At 39.0% G+C, this 18,600-nt stretch overlaps 1 protein-coding gene across 1 annotated transcript; it reads left to right on the forward strand.

Moving 5' to 3' along the window:
- Positions 1–14,372: 14,372 nt before the first annotated feature.
- On the forward strand, positions 14,373–17,361 carry LOC141797436 (mRNA decay activator protein ZFP36). The gene is made up of 2 exons (XM_074678772.1): positions 14,373–14,496; positions 15,055–17,361. Exons 1-2 carry the CDS (start codon positions 14,464–14,466, stop codon positions 16,294–16,296), a joined length of 1,275 nt encoding a protein of 424 aa, XP_074534873.1. The 5' UTR covers positions 14,373–14,463; the 3' UTR covers positions 16,297–17,361.
- Positions 17,362–18,600: the final 1,239 nt, after the last annotated feature.

Below are 18,600 nucleotides of genomic sequence, written 5' to 3' on the forward strand. Positions count from 1 at the left end.
CACGCCAAAAAGCAAAGCCAATCTAGAACACTAGGAAAAGGAAAGGCAGAGAGGTGGTTAAAAGAAAAAAAAGTATGATAGTTATTGAAGATGACATGTTGGTTGTGTATGTTGTGTCAGGACAGAATTGCTCAATAGTAAAGAGTTAGTGATAAGAGAGACTAAAGGTTGGGCTTTTGAAAACTCTCCCTGTGGAGTGCAGGTCAATGATTTCCTGTAAGTGGATCCGAAGTCTTTCCCGAAACCACTCAGACACACGGAGCACAGATAGATTTACTATCTTCTTTAATAACAAACAATGCTGGAGGAAGCAGTTTTTCATTTTGTTGCAATCACTGGAACCTCTTCCTGGTACTTTTGGTCTGTGTTCCCCTTACCTCAGCCAAATTTCAAGTCTAGTTTCAACACTATCACTTAAGCTTATTTACTACAGTATCACTCACTGATTTGTTTTTTCCTTTAGTCTGGGGTGGCCTCTATTTTTGGGTGTCATCGGCTGAAATATGGCAATGTTCTTCTAGCTTTGGCACAAGAACACTATAATTGTTAGATAGTCTTCAAAAATGATCCACCAAAACATCTGCGGGGATCTTGCAGCTTAGCGTGGTGCCCGGTGGACACAGAGAACCTGGACAGCAGCCACAGAGCCGGCCTGTTTTATTTGTGGTGGAGTCACTGCAGTTCTGCTGCGGGGCCAGCACAGCAGGAAAACACCTCCATGCTATGAGTCACACACTGGTGACCTTGGACTGAGAGAAAACCTGAGGCTAACACACACACACACACACACACACACACACACACACACACACACACACACACACACACACACACACACACACACACACACACACACACACACACACACACACACACACACACATATACACACATAACAGGGTGTTTCTAAATTGATGGTTCAATATTTTAAACATTCACCAGAACAAAGTAACCTATTATGAAGTTAAATCTGTTATCATCTCCCATGCATGTAATTACTTGGAGGAATATAAAGAAGAAGATAAGTTTTTTATTTTTATTTTTTCCTGGGATCAAGAAGCTACTACTTTTTAAAGCCAGAAATAGACCACCAAAGCTCATAGTGTTGTATGCGTAAGTGTAGAGAACCCCACAGGGCTAACTCATGTACTCCACTCACAAATACATACATATGTGCTCACGACTGAAATGCACCAGATGCATCTGCAGGCAGTCTTCATTCCGTCACAGCACTGGATCAGATAGGTTTCCATTCAAGTCAATCTGTCAGCTTACACTGGATCCACTGTGGTCCAGAAAGTTGCATGTCACAGGCAGCCATCCTATTTTTGTTGGACGCCGTCTGAGCTGTAATTCCCTACACATAAATTCAGCGTAAAGAAGACTAAGCGGGACAGGAAGTCATGCACAAAAACTGCCTTAAAACACTCAGTGACTTTCAAAATAGAATAAACCGTGTCGAAACCAGATTGCATTCTGCTTGACTTTGAAGACTAACGGACATAATGAGCAGAGCAAGACAAGGAGTCAACAGGTATAAGGTTTTTGTTGTTTCTCCTGTGTTTGTCTGGAGATCCTACATGTAACCATGGCTGCATTGTTTACATGTGAACTCAGCTGTTAGCAGCCTGTAGCATGTCAATGCTAACTGGTGTAAGGCCTGATGTCTTCCCACGGGGTGAGGAGAGGAGGTGAGGACAACGTGCTGGTTCTCAGGTGTGAGATAAGAAGTGAGGACATGGACCTGTCCTTCCATCCATCGTTATTGGGAACCTAAGATCTATCTCCAATAAGATGGACAAGCTAGCTGTGCTAACCCAGCAACAGAGGGAATACCAGAGGGCAGAGTAGTATCATGCTATTCACAGACATGGCTAACAGAGCTAACATTAGACACCTACGCCACATTGGAAGAGCTTCACCTGCTGTGAGCAGACAGGATCCAGGAGACAGAGATGGAGCATGACTGAAGAAACTCAGTCCTGGACCCTGCTGAGGTGGAGGCTGGTTGAACTGGAGAATGATGGACAAGCTGTCATCATCTATTTTCTTATGGACCTTTTTGCACTTTCCATACACTTTGTTACTTTTGTTTTCTTGATTGCTGCTGTGGCTTCAATTTTGTTGTACTTGTTACAATGACAATAAAGTTCTATTCTATTCTAATCTATTCTATTCTATTCTATTCTATTCTATTCTGAAAGCAACATTTATTAGCTCAAACTTAACATAATAAGCTCAGAGTCCCCTTAGTTTTCTGTGCAAAAAACACTGTTCTGTTTTTTTCTCTGACAAACTATTGTTTATGCGTTTGAATTTATCTAAATGGTAATCTTTTGAGCATTTTCAACCTTTTAGCTTTTCACCTAATAACCAAAGCAGAATGCATCAACTCTTTACACAAGAGTTCTTGATGAACAGAAACATTATCAATGTTTTGATTTCAATTTTGAAAGCAGCAGCTGTTGCAAAACTGTGCAAAAAGGTCCTAAATCACCACCTAAAAAGTCACCTGCAATTGCCCAGAAGAAGTCAGTAGTTTCTCTCTCGCTTTTTCTCACAAACCTGAGAGGTAAGGTCCGGATCCCAGGGACACATTTCCAAATTTGCAGCTACTGTCACATGACTGGATGTGAAATTCATGATGTGCCACATCTGTGTGAATACACCCAAAGCAGAAACAGCTTTCATGAATTAGATTTGTACTCCCTAGTCCTTCACAGTCACAGTGAATGAAGGTGGCATAAAGCTGATGTAAGATTTTTTTTTTGTCTTTTCTTACACATCTGTTAAGTTCCTGTTTGTTCCTGAGGGAGGAAAACCTCACACTGAAACTTTGTTTGGGATGAGGCTGAGAAATGTATAACTTTGTAGAGAAAATACCCTTCAAGAATGGAAACACACGAATGCAAACACACACTCCAGATTTCTCTCTGCTAAAAGAAACCACTACTTCAGAACACACTGAAGAAATCAAGGCTGATAAACAACTTCTTGATTCAAAGCCAGAAGACAAAAGCAAAAAAAAAAAAAAAAAAACTGTAGTCTTTTCCTCAATTGCATTTTTGGATGACAAAATAAGAATTGAGCAAAAAGTTTGAATTACTGCTCTCTGTACTGGAACATCTGTCTTCTGACAGAGTTTAGCCCACAGCAGAAATTCCTCCAAAACCACACTCCTGCTCTGACAAATGAAACAACACTGTTTTTCTGTTATTGATGAGCTTTGTAAAAAAGAAAAAAAAAAAAGAAAGAAAGAGAAAACGTATAACGTGTAGTGTCCTGAAACATGTTGTACCACTTGTGTTACTCATTTCATTAGTACACTTTGTACTTTGGAAATGTGTTGTGACTGCCAAGCTTTAACCCTGTCAATTGTTTCTTGTAACATTCCATTTTGTGGTGCTCAAAAAGTAACTTTTCAGGCCAAACTGCATATTTTTTCCAAAGTTGTTTCTCTGTAAATCTAATCTGCTGGCTCATAACATGACATTGTTTTTTTGTTTGTTTGTTTTTGTTTGTTCTCATTTGTTTTTTGTTTTATTTGCTCTAATGTTAAAACATAAAGAAAATTTAGGGTTCACAGTAACAGCAATAAATTATTTAAAAGTAATTTGTTTCTTCAGTTGTTTATTTGTTTACTCTAAAACATATTAAAATATACACTTTATACATTGGGTATATTGTATAGTGAACATGTGGCTGTGGAAATAGATAATTAACAGGGTGCTCAAGACAGAGCAAAGAGTTAAAAACAACACGGTTGGTGTTATAACCATGCAAATAGATTTTCATCAACCTCAATAGCTACTGAAAACTTTTCACGCCACAGTTAACTTTAGATTACAAGCCTATATTTTTGTTATAATCCACAATGGATTTATGGATGATTATGTTAGACAAGATGACCAATCCTTCTGATGGGGTCTTTACGTTTTCTGGATTGCAGGGTATGATCTTGCTCCACTTTTCTTCATCAGAGATGGTGAGGATCCAGTAGCTCCTGAGGCTCATCTCAAATCTGCCCAGTAACTATCGTTATTTCTTAGCAGTCAACACCACTCTGACAATTTTGCCCCAACGCTCACAAATTTTGAGGGAAGTAGCAACTAGCATTTTTTTTCCCACAACATCAATTGAGCCAATAAAGGAAGGTTGTGAACTCTGTTGCATGGACTCATTTAATAGGACCGTGTTTTCCCCGTCATCACTTTAGTTGTTAAAATGAATCACCCATGTTATACTGACCAATCAAAATCAAGTATTTAACAACGGCAAGTAATAAACCAGGTTATAGTGGTAATCATATTGAAATTGGTGTCAAGTGTTAGTCACAGTTGTGTATCAAAGGTATTCTCCAGATTATTCTGAGATTTTATATTAAAATTCAGTATTCCAAAAATAGCTACAAGTGAAACAGTAAATACAAATTTTCATTTCTGGCAGGATATATAAATGTGTTACGTATGTGTAACACATTTGAGTGTGAATGTTTTTTTTGTTTGTTTTGTTTTTTTTGGTGCACTGATTACTATTTTAATTTTGCTTACTAAGATTCATCACACCCATTCCCGTCTAGGGCAAAAGAAACAGCAGTAACAAGTCTAACCAGTACAGTGTCATTCTCATGTGCACCTTGAGCTTCACCTTAGGGCAGTGTGAAACTTTAACCCCTTCAAGGCACAGTCAGAGTGGAAAGTCCCAAGCAGTAACTAAAGAAGACTTCTGACTGTCATTCACGTGTTAAACTTATTCTTTTTGTCATTACTGGTGAAGGTCTTGACATACTACAAAATGTTTCATCAATACAGAACTTAGTTGGAAAAAATAAACCAATGTTTTTTTAGCTTTGTTGTAAAAATTAGCTTTAATATAAAAATCGAGAATTCTTTCAACAGCTACTCGACAAGGCCAAAACACACTATAAAAACATATTTTAGGCTTCACTTGTCGTATTGTTTTAATTAATTTGTTCTTTATGTAATGTTTGCACTTTTCACTTAGCCTCTGTAACTCTGTAAATTTCTCTGACGAATAAAGCATTATCTTAAATCTTTTCTCGTCTTATCTTACATGTTGCACGCCATTACAAAAATTTGCTGATAAAATGCGTCAACTTTGAGAAAACTTCATCTCTCGAAATAAATCAGAAATAATTTTGTAGATGAAGCAGTGCACAGAGGAAACTGGGTCTTGAAAAACACTGTTTTAGAAATAAAGGTTAATCCAGTGCTCGAGAAAAAGAAACAACAATCTTTAGATTACCAGATGACTGATCATATGTGCTCTCCAGTCATTTCTATACAATGACACACACAGAAAAGAAATCATTCAGACCTGTCAGGTCACTTCCTGGTCATGGAGCTTATCATTAACATACTGTAAAGGCTGATGTAAAACGAGAAACTGTTGTTGTAACATGTGGGGGTTTCTCAGTGTGTCCACCCTGTTTCACACAATGTGACCAAAAATGTATTGTTAGCATTTTCTTATTCATGTTCCCAAAATTAATGTCAACTCCTACATTACAGTCCACCTGTGGTTCTTGATAGGATTTTTTTTTCTTTTTTTTTTTTTTGTGGATGTGACATGTATCATGTCCATAATGTTTAGTTTTAGCTTTATGAATTTACTAATTGAACATGGTAATTTGAAGTAAAACAGAACTTTCTAGTCTTTCTGACCACTAACTGCTGTTACACCCCTCATCCCATTCACACACTCATACGAAGAGTGCTGTAGAAGGAAGCTATATGTACAAACTAATTCCCTTCATACACTTACGCACACTGCTGACTACTTACAGAGGGAAACTTGGGTTCTGTCTTGCAAAAGGATAATTCAGCTTAACTGCGAGAGCTGAGATCGAAACTACCGTCATTCCAAACGAGAGATGACTAATTCTATTACTAATTCGCAGCTGCCCCTTAAACAAATAATGAAAGATGTTTTTAAGTGTTCCTGTTGCCTTACAAAAGCTCCTGTGAGGAGTTAAGCTGGTTCTATAGAGGACATAAAACAGGAAGTAGACTTTTTATGATTAAAAGAAGCAAACAGGAACAGAAATTACATTATATAAATTTTTGAAATGTTTTATAAACATCAGTAATGCTCTATTTTCATCTTGTGGAAAGTAATGTGTTTAAACTGTTTTTAGGTTGTCTTTCGCACCTGACAACAACCACAAGTAAGTCTTGGCTAACATTTTCCATCTTCAACATTTTATTTTTATCTTAATGACATTTTTTTTTGTGTGTGTGTGAGATAAACCATTGGTTTGGTCAAATGCAATTAACATCCAATTTAAATGTCTTTAAAAAATAACAAATCAAAGCTTAAAAACAGAAAAGGAAAGCAGGTAAAAGAATTTTTACAATCAGAACATTTTTTGGAATATTACCATTTTCTGTCAAATATGATTCTATTTCTCACACCTTACAGATTTTACTGAGTATACTGTGCTTTAACCCTTGAGGCATTGTGAGTGGTCACTTTGGGTATGTTGAGTGGTCAGTGCCTGATTTTCAAAGTTCACCCTCTCTCTCCGCTGATTCTTCGCAGAACCCTCTTTATATGTTCTATAATATACTTAGAGTAAAGATACACAGACTGTGTACCTGCCTCTCCAAATTAATCTATCTGGAGAGTCAGGTACTTTCCCGGCTGTAGTGTCAATATGGGCTCTAGACCAACTAAACTACTGACTCACACTCTTTCCTCCCCCCTCCTCCCTCATGCTCATTTTATTCTTCTCCACTTCTCCCTTTACTCTCCCTCCTTTCCTTCCCTCCCTTTCTATCATCATGAATCACCTGATAAATCCAAAAACACCCGCTGCTCAGACTCATCTCATTCTTGTGGCAGCCATATTTGTTCTTCAAACCGGCTCTACGTGCAGGTGTTGCTAGGTAACAGCTGAACCATGTGCCCTCTTATGTTTGGCATGTCACCATAGCGATGCTCTGGAGGGCATGGTTAAATATTTGCTAAGTATCACTTATTAGAGGCACAGGCTGCAGAGTGTATCACTTAGAGGCTTTGAGGGAAACTGGGCCTGAGATGGAGGGACACAGGAAATGAGAAAAGAAGGTCAAGTGAAACCAAAGAAGAAAAGGCAGAAAAGTCGAGGCCATAGCTTTGCTGTAAAGCTGAACCTGAAAATTAAAATATTTTATATTTGTTGGAACTAAGGTAGACTTTCACATCTGAAAACAACCACTTATCATCTGTTATCTTCATGATCACTATGAACAGCAGGAGTCTGCTCTGTGTATTTGAACCTCACCTGACTCTCATCATGTGCCATAAGAAGATGACTGTGCACTTTAGAGCCACTCAACATGAGTCACACTCCTGAAAAGTTCCCCTCCATTTCCCTCCCATGAGGTTGAGTAGTCTTTAGAAAGCGATCCCTTCAGGATAAAAATAAATCTGCACGGTTTCTTTTCAGTGTTATGGTACAAGTAATTTGCTCATAATGGAAAGAACAGCTCAGCTGTTGGAGTTCTTTAACATAGGAGCTTCAAAACACTGTAAACCTCCATTTGACTAATCTCAGTGTAAATTTAATACTACACATTCAAATATTATCCTTATACACGTGCAGTGCCAACTTAATTTGCAAACTTAATGAGAGACAAACTTTTTTGAGTCAAAAGTTCCCAACAAGACAGAATGTTCCATGAGTTCTGATGAGGAGTATAGCACACCTTTTTCTCTTTACTCTGGCTTTTCTCAAATACAGCCTAATACCTACTTCCTTATGTAGCATGTAGTATATACCAGATGCTGCATTTGAAGTTTCTATGTCATGACTGTTTTGTTGGGTCTGTTTGGCAGTATAATCATTGACCTTCTTTTTATTTTTCTAATCATTTTTTTTTTTTAGAAATAAACAGTTACCCTAAGCTAGGAACCAACTGTACCAAGTCAAAGTGACAAGATTCAACAACATTTCTTTCATGTTACTTCTCCAACTGTGTTGCAGTTTTGCAGGTTGCTGTGTGATGCATCTCATACCTGCCTCAAACTATAAAAGAACAACAGCATTGTGAATTACAAACAGTGTTTGAGGTAGGCAGTCCCGCTACACACTAAGAATGTTTCCCAAATCAGCACAACATGCGGGTATTTTGTCATCCTGCAGATTTTGCTCGTTTACATACTGCTCACTACTTAATTTCGGACACAGTACCGGCAGGCACTCTGGAAAGAAATAAACACCTATGAGTTCAAAACTAAATTAGTTGAAATGTGCAGACACTCAAAAAGTGTCATTAAAGCATACAGGAAATCATGTGGACAGGCAATAGCTTGGCACTATTCCAGTTTCAGTCAAGTTGTTTAACTAGTTGAGTTGGTGGAATAACAAGCGTTAACTCCATTGTTGCTTAAAGCTGTTTACTACCATGACCTGTGGAAAAGATGTGATATCAACACCCTGGTTACTGTCATATGAGATGGCAACATGTTAAGGAAGTAGTACAAAGTGTAATACTTGATATCAACATGTTGGCATTATTATATCATTTGATGATTGACTCAAAAAATAGGAGTGTGATATGATAACAAATTACACATTGTTCCAATTGTATAATACAACAGAAGAAATTACTTTCAATAAGATTAGTCCTTAAGGCCCTGTTTACACGTTTCATCTGAAAACGCTAAAACGCAGCGAAAACGCAGTGAAAAAAATCTGCGCTTACACGCTATAGTAAGCATGCCAAGCCTGTAGCTGGTGCTATAACTGTCTTGTCTTGGGGAATACTAAGTGCAAAAGTGGAGTAACAGCCGCACATTTTGCATGAGGACAGTCAGCAGATACAGCAGATTGAGCAGCACAAGCACAACATGGTAGTTTGTGACGATCGTAACAACGGTACTGTTGTCCTGTTGTATGCGTTCGCGCAAGGTGAAGTGTGATGTCAGCATTTCCACTGAAAATGCCGGCTTGCTGTTTACACGGCAACGTTGTTGGCAGCGGTCCAGAAAAATCCCACTCTGGAGGGATTTTCAAAAGATTGTGTTTTAGGTCGTCGAAACGCTGTTTCCGTGTAAACGTGAGGCTGAAACGCAACAAAATGTTGGCGTTTCACTCTAAAACCATTGTCGTGTAAACTGCCCCTAAGATATTAAACTCATGCTACATGTTTCATACTTTCCTTTCTAGGGTCCTATACAGAACTTTATATGTGTGAATTTTGGAGCCCCCATTGGACAAAGTGAGTACCCCCTTCTCTAACTTGTGTCAAAGGTGTTTTCTAACAAATCTCATCCTGCTTTCTCTTAACATCCATTTGTATCAGTCAGCGTGATTAGTTAAAAAAGAAGCTATCCCTTCAATGTGCAGTCAGGTTTCTGGTGTGATACTGAACTCCTTGCAAATCGTAAAGGAAAATGTCGCTGAGAATCTTGCCGGCATTTGGAAGTCATTAAAAGGTATCAGTGTTCATTTCAGCAGCTGAAACTTCCTACTGTGGCTTTAAACTAAAAATAAATCAGTAAACCAACTTTAGATAGAAGAACATCTAAATACTTGTTTTACTAATTAGAGGTATAAATAACTTCAGAATTCAGACTTAAAGATAAGTTTCATTTGCATGAGCAGTGTGGAAAAAAGCAAAACTAAACTCAGTGACGTATTCAACTCTGCAGACAAATTATACCCACTGACTTTCAGTTTTCAAACTCCGTTCTGCACTGCTGATAACTTACAGGTACAAGCAGATGTTATGTGGTTGACGCAAGTAAACGTGGGCCTGTTCCAGTTAATGATCCATCTATACACCTTAGTCCCCATGCATAGTCACAGGACGCATGGGCACACCTCAGGGATGGGTATGTTGTATGTTTTGCATGACCTGCATAATTCACCCTGTGTTTTAAAAACAGCAATCACAGCAATTAACTCAACAATTTGTGCTATAGAGTGACATGTTTGTGTTAGTAAATTAAAATAATCTTTGTAGATTATTGCTGTCAAGGGATATGAAATCAGGGCTTCCAATTAAAGCCCTTTCAATCTTTCACAGCCTGTTATTCTGTAATAAAGATGATAATCGTTGGTTGATCAAAAAACACCTGCAGTTACTTTCTAAAAGTATATATATGCAGTGGTTTAAGTGTGATTGTTTTATTTTTACAGTACAGATTTCCCACATTCTGCTCATACTTGCAGCATGGGTTAGAGCATCTCTGACGCAGCAACTGCATGTTCTAACATGTTCGAAAGCTGCATGTACGCTGGTATGTCACTTCAAAAAACCCCAGTGGAAAACTTGGCACTGAGCACTCACACACTTAGTCACCATAGGAGGAAAAAAGAGGGAAAAAAATCACAACAAGCCAGAAGCAAACGTCAGCAGGAATGCTGCTGTAAGCATGTGTTTGTGTGAGCACGTATGAGTCGCTGCGGGCCCCTCCCTGTCGGAGTTACTTTCCATGTAACCCAGGCAGGAGAAGAAGAGAAAAAGTAGAGCGATGTAACCACAACACGCACACACACACACACACACACACACACACACACACACACACACACACACACACACACACACACACACAAGTGGGAACACACAGATAAACACAGATGACACTACAGTTACGTGCACTCCTTACCTTTGTGCTATATAACTGGAAGTATTTTCTGACAGAAATGGAAGGAAAAAGGAAAAAGATGGAGAGCATATTTCATCCACACCCAATAAGCAGACTCATAAAGTGTTTTCACAACTGTCCAGTGCAGTCAGGTTTGTAGTTTGGATAGTTATTTATATGTAGCTGCAGTTATTTATAGCTGAACATGAGAGGCCTGTTTGGCTTCTGTCAGTCTGCCTGTGTGTCTGATGCTGGCACAGGATAGTGAGTTTAATTTTTCCTGGAAGCTTCTTTATTACAGGAAAGTCTACACCATTATTCATGGCACATTTCGAAGAACTCTAAATTATATAACCTTTATTTTAAAAAGTAGAGCCTAATGTACAAAACTAATGTACAAGTAATATCAACTTCAATATAACAGGGTTTAAAGAGCGGTCCCTCTACGATATGATACTTGAGACTCTGGTGTGTCAGAGGTTAAACTGATGGCAAGAAAGTACACTGAGCATAGGGAAAACTCCTTTGTGTGCTGACGGGAAGTGTACAATGATACTACACTTCAACATTTCTTAAAGCAGAAGTGGGAAGTCACTTATGGCACTTGCAATACCCTACACAAACTAACCCTGTGTATTTCTCAAACTTCTGGTCAAAACAGTTTTAGAAGCCACATTCACTTGACAGGTCCAGAAATGAATCATATGTCAAGATGTTCAGAGCCAAACAATAAGACCTTAACTGCCTTTAATTAATAAAAATGGCTGCCAATTGTTTTGTTTTGTTTTGTTATTTTGACAGTTTTTAGAAAAGTATGCATCTTATCAGAGATAACTTGATGCAGCTCCACATCACCAGCAATTCAGGTCTTTTTAAAGACTTCTAGTATCTATTTTCAAGAGGCCATGGCTTTTATAAATAAGCTGAGATATTTTGACTTGATGAAAAAAAAAAGTGTAAGATTTTGTTTTATTTTGTAGCATATTTACGTAGGCTTTGCACCTAAATGTGTAATAATTTTGACAGCATCATATCAAATGTGTGGTTTTGGGAGGGCCTTTTATGCCTTAAATAAGAGAAAGGAAAAAGTCCAGGTCGCGTCCTTCGAGGACAATAGCGTCATGGATGCACAATGCGACTTCAAAACTAAACTTGTGCCACTCATTCACTTATTTTAACTACATTCTTGTTCGTTTGTTTTAAGAACTTAAAGACCTATTCATTTGTTTTAATTTTTTTTTTCCAGTTTTATCAGTGGTCCTACAAAACTCAAATAACATTTACTTCATTTTTTATAGTTTAATTCTCTAGTCTTCTTTCGGAATCTGTTAAGTTTTCTTCTTCTTTCAAATCTTTTTCTTTCTGTGTGAATCGCTAAATCCTGCATGTTTATACAATAGATGCTGAACAAATATATTTCAATGTTAAAATCAGCTGAATTCCATTTTCTAAGCAAAGTGTGATGATGTGCATATTACAATGTTTTACTGGATTCCCTCATAAAAATTGTATGTGACGTAGGTTGCACAGCTAACAAGCAAATGATTCAGTGATTGAACAGTGTGAGAATTACTCATTTTCCCTGGAATAATATAATATATGGAACATTTCTTCATAAATCACTTGAAAACTGTGGGTATAAGCATTTAAACTAATCTGATGTCAGTCCAGAAATTTCTGCCACATCCTTTGACAAAGTAGTCATTTCTTAGAATAAGCGTCAAACTGATCTTGCATCATTGTCCTCAGTGTCACAATGATCCAGTCATACTTAAAAGACCTTGGATTAAATCTGCTACCAAGACATGTCGAGAGAATCAAGTCTTGACAAACTTAAATGTTCACACATAAAAGTATTCTTCCTTCCTCAGTTTGAAAAAGTGTGTTTTCCAAGTTTCGCCCTGGGGGTTTGGTAGCACCCTTTTTTCTGTTTACCCCAGTCACGTGTTACCCTCTTAGTAATCGATATTGTGCTGACTTTTCTTGCACAACACTTATGTGAATGTGTGCACCGTCATTACCAGGACAGATCGTGACTCATGTGAGTGGGTGACACATGCAGCAACGGCAACCGTGCAGAAATAGTGCAGTCTGTTCATTAGGTGAAATTAGCATGAAAACAGAAACTAACACATATCCTGATAAGCTTTGAACAACGGTCATTTATGGTTAGGCAATGATTTTTTTTTTTTTTTTTAACAATTCACCTAAATCTTACAACAGCTACATTGATTTTAAGTTTTTACTATAATGTTGATTGCAATAAATTCGGTAAATGCAGATTGGTTACAATAAAGGTCAGTTTTGTTCAAGTAATTAAACCATTGTTAACTGATTTTTTTTTTAATCTACTGTTTGCAATTAAAGGCTTCAAGACAAGATTATGTGTTAGCTGAAATAAATTTGATGTTTGATACTGTTTGAGTTTCGAGAACAAATCCTGGTGATAGCAGACAGACAGTTGTGCCCCACAAATTCACTCAGGATCATGTAACACACACACACACACACACACACACACACACACACACACACACACACACACACACACACACGCACACACACACACACACACGCACACACACACACACACACACACACACACACACACACACGCTAACTGTAATATGTTCTTGTGGTGGGAACAGATGTCACATGTGTTCTGGATTCCTCTGAGAAAGAAAACAAAACAAAACAAAACAAAGCAAAAAGAAACGAGTGCTGCAATGTTCACCAAATAAACCAGAGGGAAAACAAAACATAAACCACTAAAGAATATTTTCTGTTAATACAATTGATTTATTTTTAAAGACAAAGGATTGAAACTTCTTTTTAAGATGGGCCTTGAAAATAGACGCGTGATGATGGAGTCTATCCCACATAGAAACACCTTTAACGTGGCATTAATTTTAAAATGCAAATAGTTGAATACAATTTTTAGTCCGAATCAAGCCAAGAAGAAGATCAGAAAAAATTGCTCTATTTTTTTTTTCTGTGTTTATGGTAGAACATAGAAGCTCATTTATAACGGTAATAGAAACCAGAAGAAACCAGAGGAAACCAGGGGGAAATGAGCAGTTTGTATTCCAGTAAAGACGTAACATACATCTCATCTCTGCAGATACAAAAGTAGCAGAAACTTTTCAGTATGCGTGACCTGGAACGAGATGATTTAACACTTCCTGAAAAGTCTCGGTTAGTCACAGGAATGTATATACTGTAAATATATGATGTTTTGCCTATGTTTGTGTTTAGGTGCTTTTTGTCTGCTACAAAAAGATCTCAGTTTAAGTCGTCAGTGAGGGATGAAAGGGATCTGTGTTAAGCTCCAAACAGCCTCCTTTGCCACTTCACATCTGGGTGTTTTGGATGCTGAAAAATTTCACAGCGCTAGAATGATTTATCACTCAGTGCAGAAAACCACTCATCATTCATAGCACTGAGCAAGTACAGATGAAGAATAAACACGAGGGAAAACAAGCGTAGGCTACTTTACGCCTGTATAAAGAAGCTTCATGGGAGCTGTGTAAATAAGCCACTTTGCTTTCACATGGCCATGAAACTGAAACTTTTCACACAGCTAGCTAAAAATACAGTTTTCTTTCTTTTTTCCCCCTTTTTTTCTGTTGTTGTTTTACTACCCGCCCTCTTCTGAGCTCACCATGAAACCTGAGGTGGAGGAGGGGTCATCCCGGAACATAGCGAGTGGAAACTGTAGGAGGGGCCAACAAGGCACACAAGTCTTATAAAACTGAGGCTCCACAGCACAGAGGCAACTTGACTCAAGTCTGGACACAGGTTTCGAAGAGTACACCGTGGATCAGAGCTGATTTTTCTCCTTCTGTTGGTTAAAGGGGGTACAGCATGTCCGAAATGCTTGACGACATCTTCACAAAGGTGAGTCAGAGTGTCTGGAATTTACTTTGCTTTGGAAAAAAAAGAGAGCTGCAGAAATGGGGAGTTTGGGAACTCTGTCTCCCTCTCTCATGGTGTTTTTTTCTCTCTTTCCTTTTTTTTGAGATTGCTTATTCCTGCTGGGTTTATTCCTTTATGAATTACTGATCTGACAGTTTATTCCCTTTGAACTGAGAGTATTTACAGAGGGATTGTTTACTCTAAAGAGAGGATGAGATAAAGGAAACAGCACCAGGTTGTTTGTTTCTTAAATCCTAATCTTCTACCAGCAGGATATTCATGAGGGACATAAAGGTAGTCAAAACTGCAGCTATCTACACCCACATTTTGTTTTTTTTGACAGGTTGCATGTAAATAGTATATAATTTATAGCATTGCACATTTCTTTGAAGATAACCTTGTAAATGACAGTTTTAAGACATTTGCTGCCAAATTTGAACAAAAAGAAAACTTTGGGGATTAACAGTTAGCATACACTAAATGGTTGTGCAAAGAGTAAAGAAGACAAACAATCTCAATCATGTCAATTATCTGTAACAGAACTTCCCAAACCTGGCCCTGGACGACGCCTTGTTCACGCAACAGCCTCAACTCAAAGCACCAGGGCAGAGTCGCCTGAATCGGTCAGCCTCCTTCTTCTCTCCGCCCTCCCCTCCCACCACCCCGAGCCTCAGCTTCAGCACGGAGCATGTCGACAGTGCCGACAGCAACAGCCCCTTCTGGCCATCCAACATCTGGGGCCAAGGCCCTGTGTCCAAACCGAAGCAGCAGCTGCCCTTCAGGCCTGACCGCTCCATGAGCCTGACCGAGTCCAGCAGCAGCCTGCTCGCCACGTTTGAGCAGCTGAAGAGCCTCGAGTGTTTTTCTTCAGGCCCTGCTACTACTACTGTGGCTCCACCACCGGGTTTCCCTCCCTCATCTGCCCTGCCCGCCCAGATTCAACCAATGGTTTCCTCTAACCGTTACAAGACAGAGCTGTGCCGTGGCTTTCAGGAGACAGGCAGCTGCAAGTATGGCAGTAAGTGCCAGTTTGCCCATGGCGAGGCTGAACTGCGAGGACTCTACCGCCACCCTAAGTACAAGACGGAGCCCTGCAGAACCTTCTACAACTTTGGCTACTGTCCCTATGGCTCAAGATGCCACTTCATCCATGAAGGGCTGGTCAGTGGAGGTCCAATGTCATCCACCAAATTCCAAGCCAAGCAGCAACCTACTCCCTCTGCATCCAATGTGCGCCACCAGCTGCGCCAGAGTGTCAGCTTCGCCGGCTTTGTTGGTTCCTCTCGCAGCTCTCCTCCTCCATCATTCTCTTCAACCTTCACTGATCTCAACATGGGGTTTAGCCGTGCCCCCTCTGTTTCTCCACCTCCCGCTGATCTACTCTCCCCCGTCTTTGGGGAGTCCATGCAGCGGGAGGCTGCAGCATTCCATTTCGGCAAGCACATGACCCGGGCCAGCACCGGAGACATCCACAACATTCCTCTTATCATGGAACCCAAGGCCACACGCTGTGTGTGTGGTCATGGGAATAACTTTAACAGCAACAACAGCAAGGTCTTTGGTATGGAGGATGGGCACCTCCACCAGGAGTCCAGCAAGCTGTTCCCCGCTCCAGGTGGATTCGTGAAGCCTGCTGGACTCCAGCGCTTCTCTTCTGAAGACTCCTTGGAGGACAGCTACAGCAGCAGCAGCGGGGGATCCAGCGGATCCGAGTCTCCAATTTTCGATGGCTCTGCCACTAAGAGACTCACTGTGTTCGAGCGGCTGTCCCTGTCTGACTAAACGAGTGCAAAGGGAGAGAACCGAAGAGAACTGACACTTTGTCAACCGTGTCAGTAAACCTGGACTTTCTTCAGAACCAGAACTGATCAGGACAAGTCAGAATCTGATGACAAAATAACACTTAAGTTCTTAATTTATGTCTGTAAAAATGGAACTCACCACAGAAAACTATGCATACTGAGATCATTTTAGTGCCAAAATCCTTATTAGACTTTATTTTTGTACTTAACAATAATATGTAGCCTACCAGACCTTTGTATGTGGTCTTCCAGTCAAATTAACTCCTCTGCAGGTCTTGCCAGTACCAGTAAAAAATCTTGTTTGTATTGAAATCTGTAGTGATCAAAATGACTGTCTTTAGGAAAAATAATTAATTCCTGTGCCTTTAAATATTCCCTATGCCTCAAGGGATATTTGCTCTTGGTGCCACAAACAGTATGTTTGAATCAGTAGCCTTAATCAGTGAGACCTGACATGTGTCACTGATGCCATTATATCTGTGATATGCACTTTACAGCTAATTGAAAAGGGAGAAAGTGTCGCCTCTCCCAGTAGCATTCAACCAAAGCTTCATACTTCACTCTGCCCTGTGTGTGTATGTGTGTGTGTGTGTGTGAGCATGAGTTTCTGGATGTATGTGCAAGTTTGAGTGTGAGTGTCATCTTTCAAGGACCTGGGGTGCAAGTATGCAAGGAAAAAGTAAGCTGCAGAATGCTGAAAGATCAAAATGTGCTTTATGGGATTAACTTCAGTTAAAGATTGTGTCATCTTTACTAGCCTGTAATTTGCACCCCATCTTCTCCCCTTCATGTATTTGTTCGACAACCTGGTTCAGGGACTTTAACACCGCAGTATTCCTTTCGGTTAATGGTTGCCTTGTGTTGTTTAACTTAAACTAATATATTTATTATGATATTTATTTGTGTTTAAAGGAAAAAGAAATGTATTTTGTACTTATTTATGGAGGAATATTTCAAGGTCTGTGAAATACCAATGTGAGAAAAGCAGTAAAAAAGAGAATCTTATATTTTTAATTGCCTGAAAGGGACAAAATAAATTTCTGAATAAATGAAAGAAATGACTGTATGATGGTCTCTTTGATTTGTGTTAATCAGTAAAATTTCATCTCTGCAGAAATGCCTTTTAGCTATCCATTTAAATAATATTTACAAGTTTCTTTATTCAGGTAACTTATTTAGTGATCAAAGTTTGCATTGAGCCCATGATTAAAGTTACACATGTGTCCTTGAAATTAGGATATTATTATACCAAAAAAACCCAATCCATCCGTTCAGTTCAACATCACAGTTCATTAAGGTATACAATAAAAGCATTTCCACACAAAGTACTTTAACAGCTCAAATAAACCCACAGTGAGCTGGTACAAAGCAGCAGGAGCATCTGTATGTCAAAATCATCTTGTAGTATCATTTAGTTGATACCACCAATAGTATTGGTGTCAAAAAACCCTAAGTATTTGCCTGAAACTTCTTGGAAAGCTCAGCACAAATGAGGACATTCCTACTGTAGCCCATGTTCTTATATAATGTCCTCAAAGCCACGTATCTCACTTTTTTGTGAGCTAAAAGTCTTTTCACAGCCTAAAACATGTTACATACTCTGCACTGTAACTGAAAATAATTCATACTGCTGAGCCTCTGCCTGTTTCCTTGTGTGTGTTTTGTAACATACAGCCTCTGTGTTGTGTATACAGCAGAGCAGAGGGAACAGTATTTAGATCCTCACACAAACTGCACGTACACACATTATCACACTGCTTTACAATCTCACCCTAATCTGTGCTGGTTTACAGCAACTATTCAGGCCCTGGACTGTGACACTTTAAACCTGTGAGACAAAATATTGTTTGATCTCTGGAAATACAGCTGCTCAAAGTTCATGAACGTTACTAAATCACATTTAAGTCTTGAGCAATCTGTGATTGAGCAATTTGTAACACGAGGGAAATTCCAGAGTTTATTTATTATTTGTTTTTGTCTTTCCAATCAATTCTAGTAGTAAGGGTAAAACGCAGTCATGTGGAAGGGTACACCAATAACCAATGGTTAGATTTAAAGATTTTCACGACTGAGTCAGTCAGCACAGGACATGTCTGGGCAACATTTCAGAAACCAGTTCTGGTTAAATATTTAACAGCTTTTCTTATAGCAGGATGAGGGACACCTGGCAAAGTATCTTAGATCCAAATGTGTTTTCAACAGTTACTGTTCAGACATTGGATAACTTTATTTTGGCCATAGCAGACTTTCCTTTCCAACACATCCAGTTGAGTTTATGGAAATT

The sequence above is a fragment of the Halichoeres trimaculatus genome, unplaced genomic scaffold (genome assembly GCF_033239565.1).
Source record: "Halichoeres trimaculatus isolate MK-OKI-2021-1 unplaced genomic scaffold, fHalTri1.1 fHalTri1_scaffold_9, whole genome shotgun sequence".
Classification (NCBI taxonomy): domain Eukaryota; kingdom Metazoa; phylum Chordata; class Actinopteri; order Labriformes; family Labridae; genus Halichoeres; species Halichoeres trimaculatus.

Excerpts from the sequence above, each read along its gene's own strand:
- LOC141797436 (XM_074678772.1), top strand. The coding sequence starts at position 14,464 with ATGTCCGAAATGCTTGACGACATCTTCACAAAG. Across the intron at positions 14,497-15,054 it reads TTGACGACATCTTCACAAAG|AACTTCCCAAACCTGGCCCT; the intron begins GTGAGTCAGAGT and ends TATCTGTAACAG.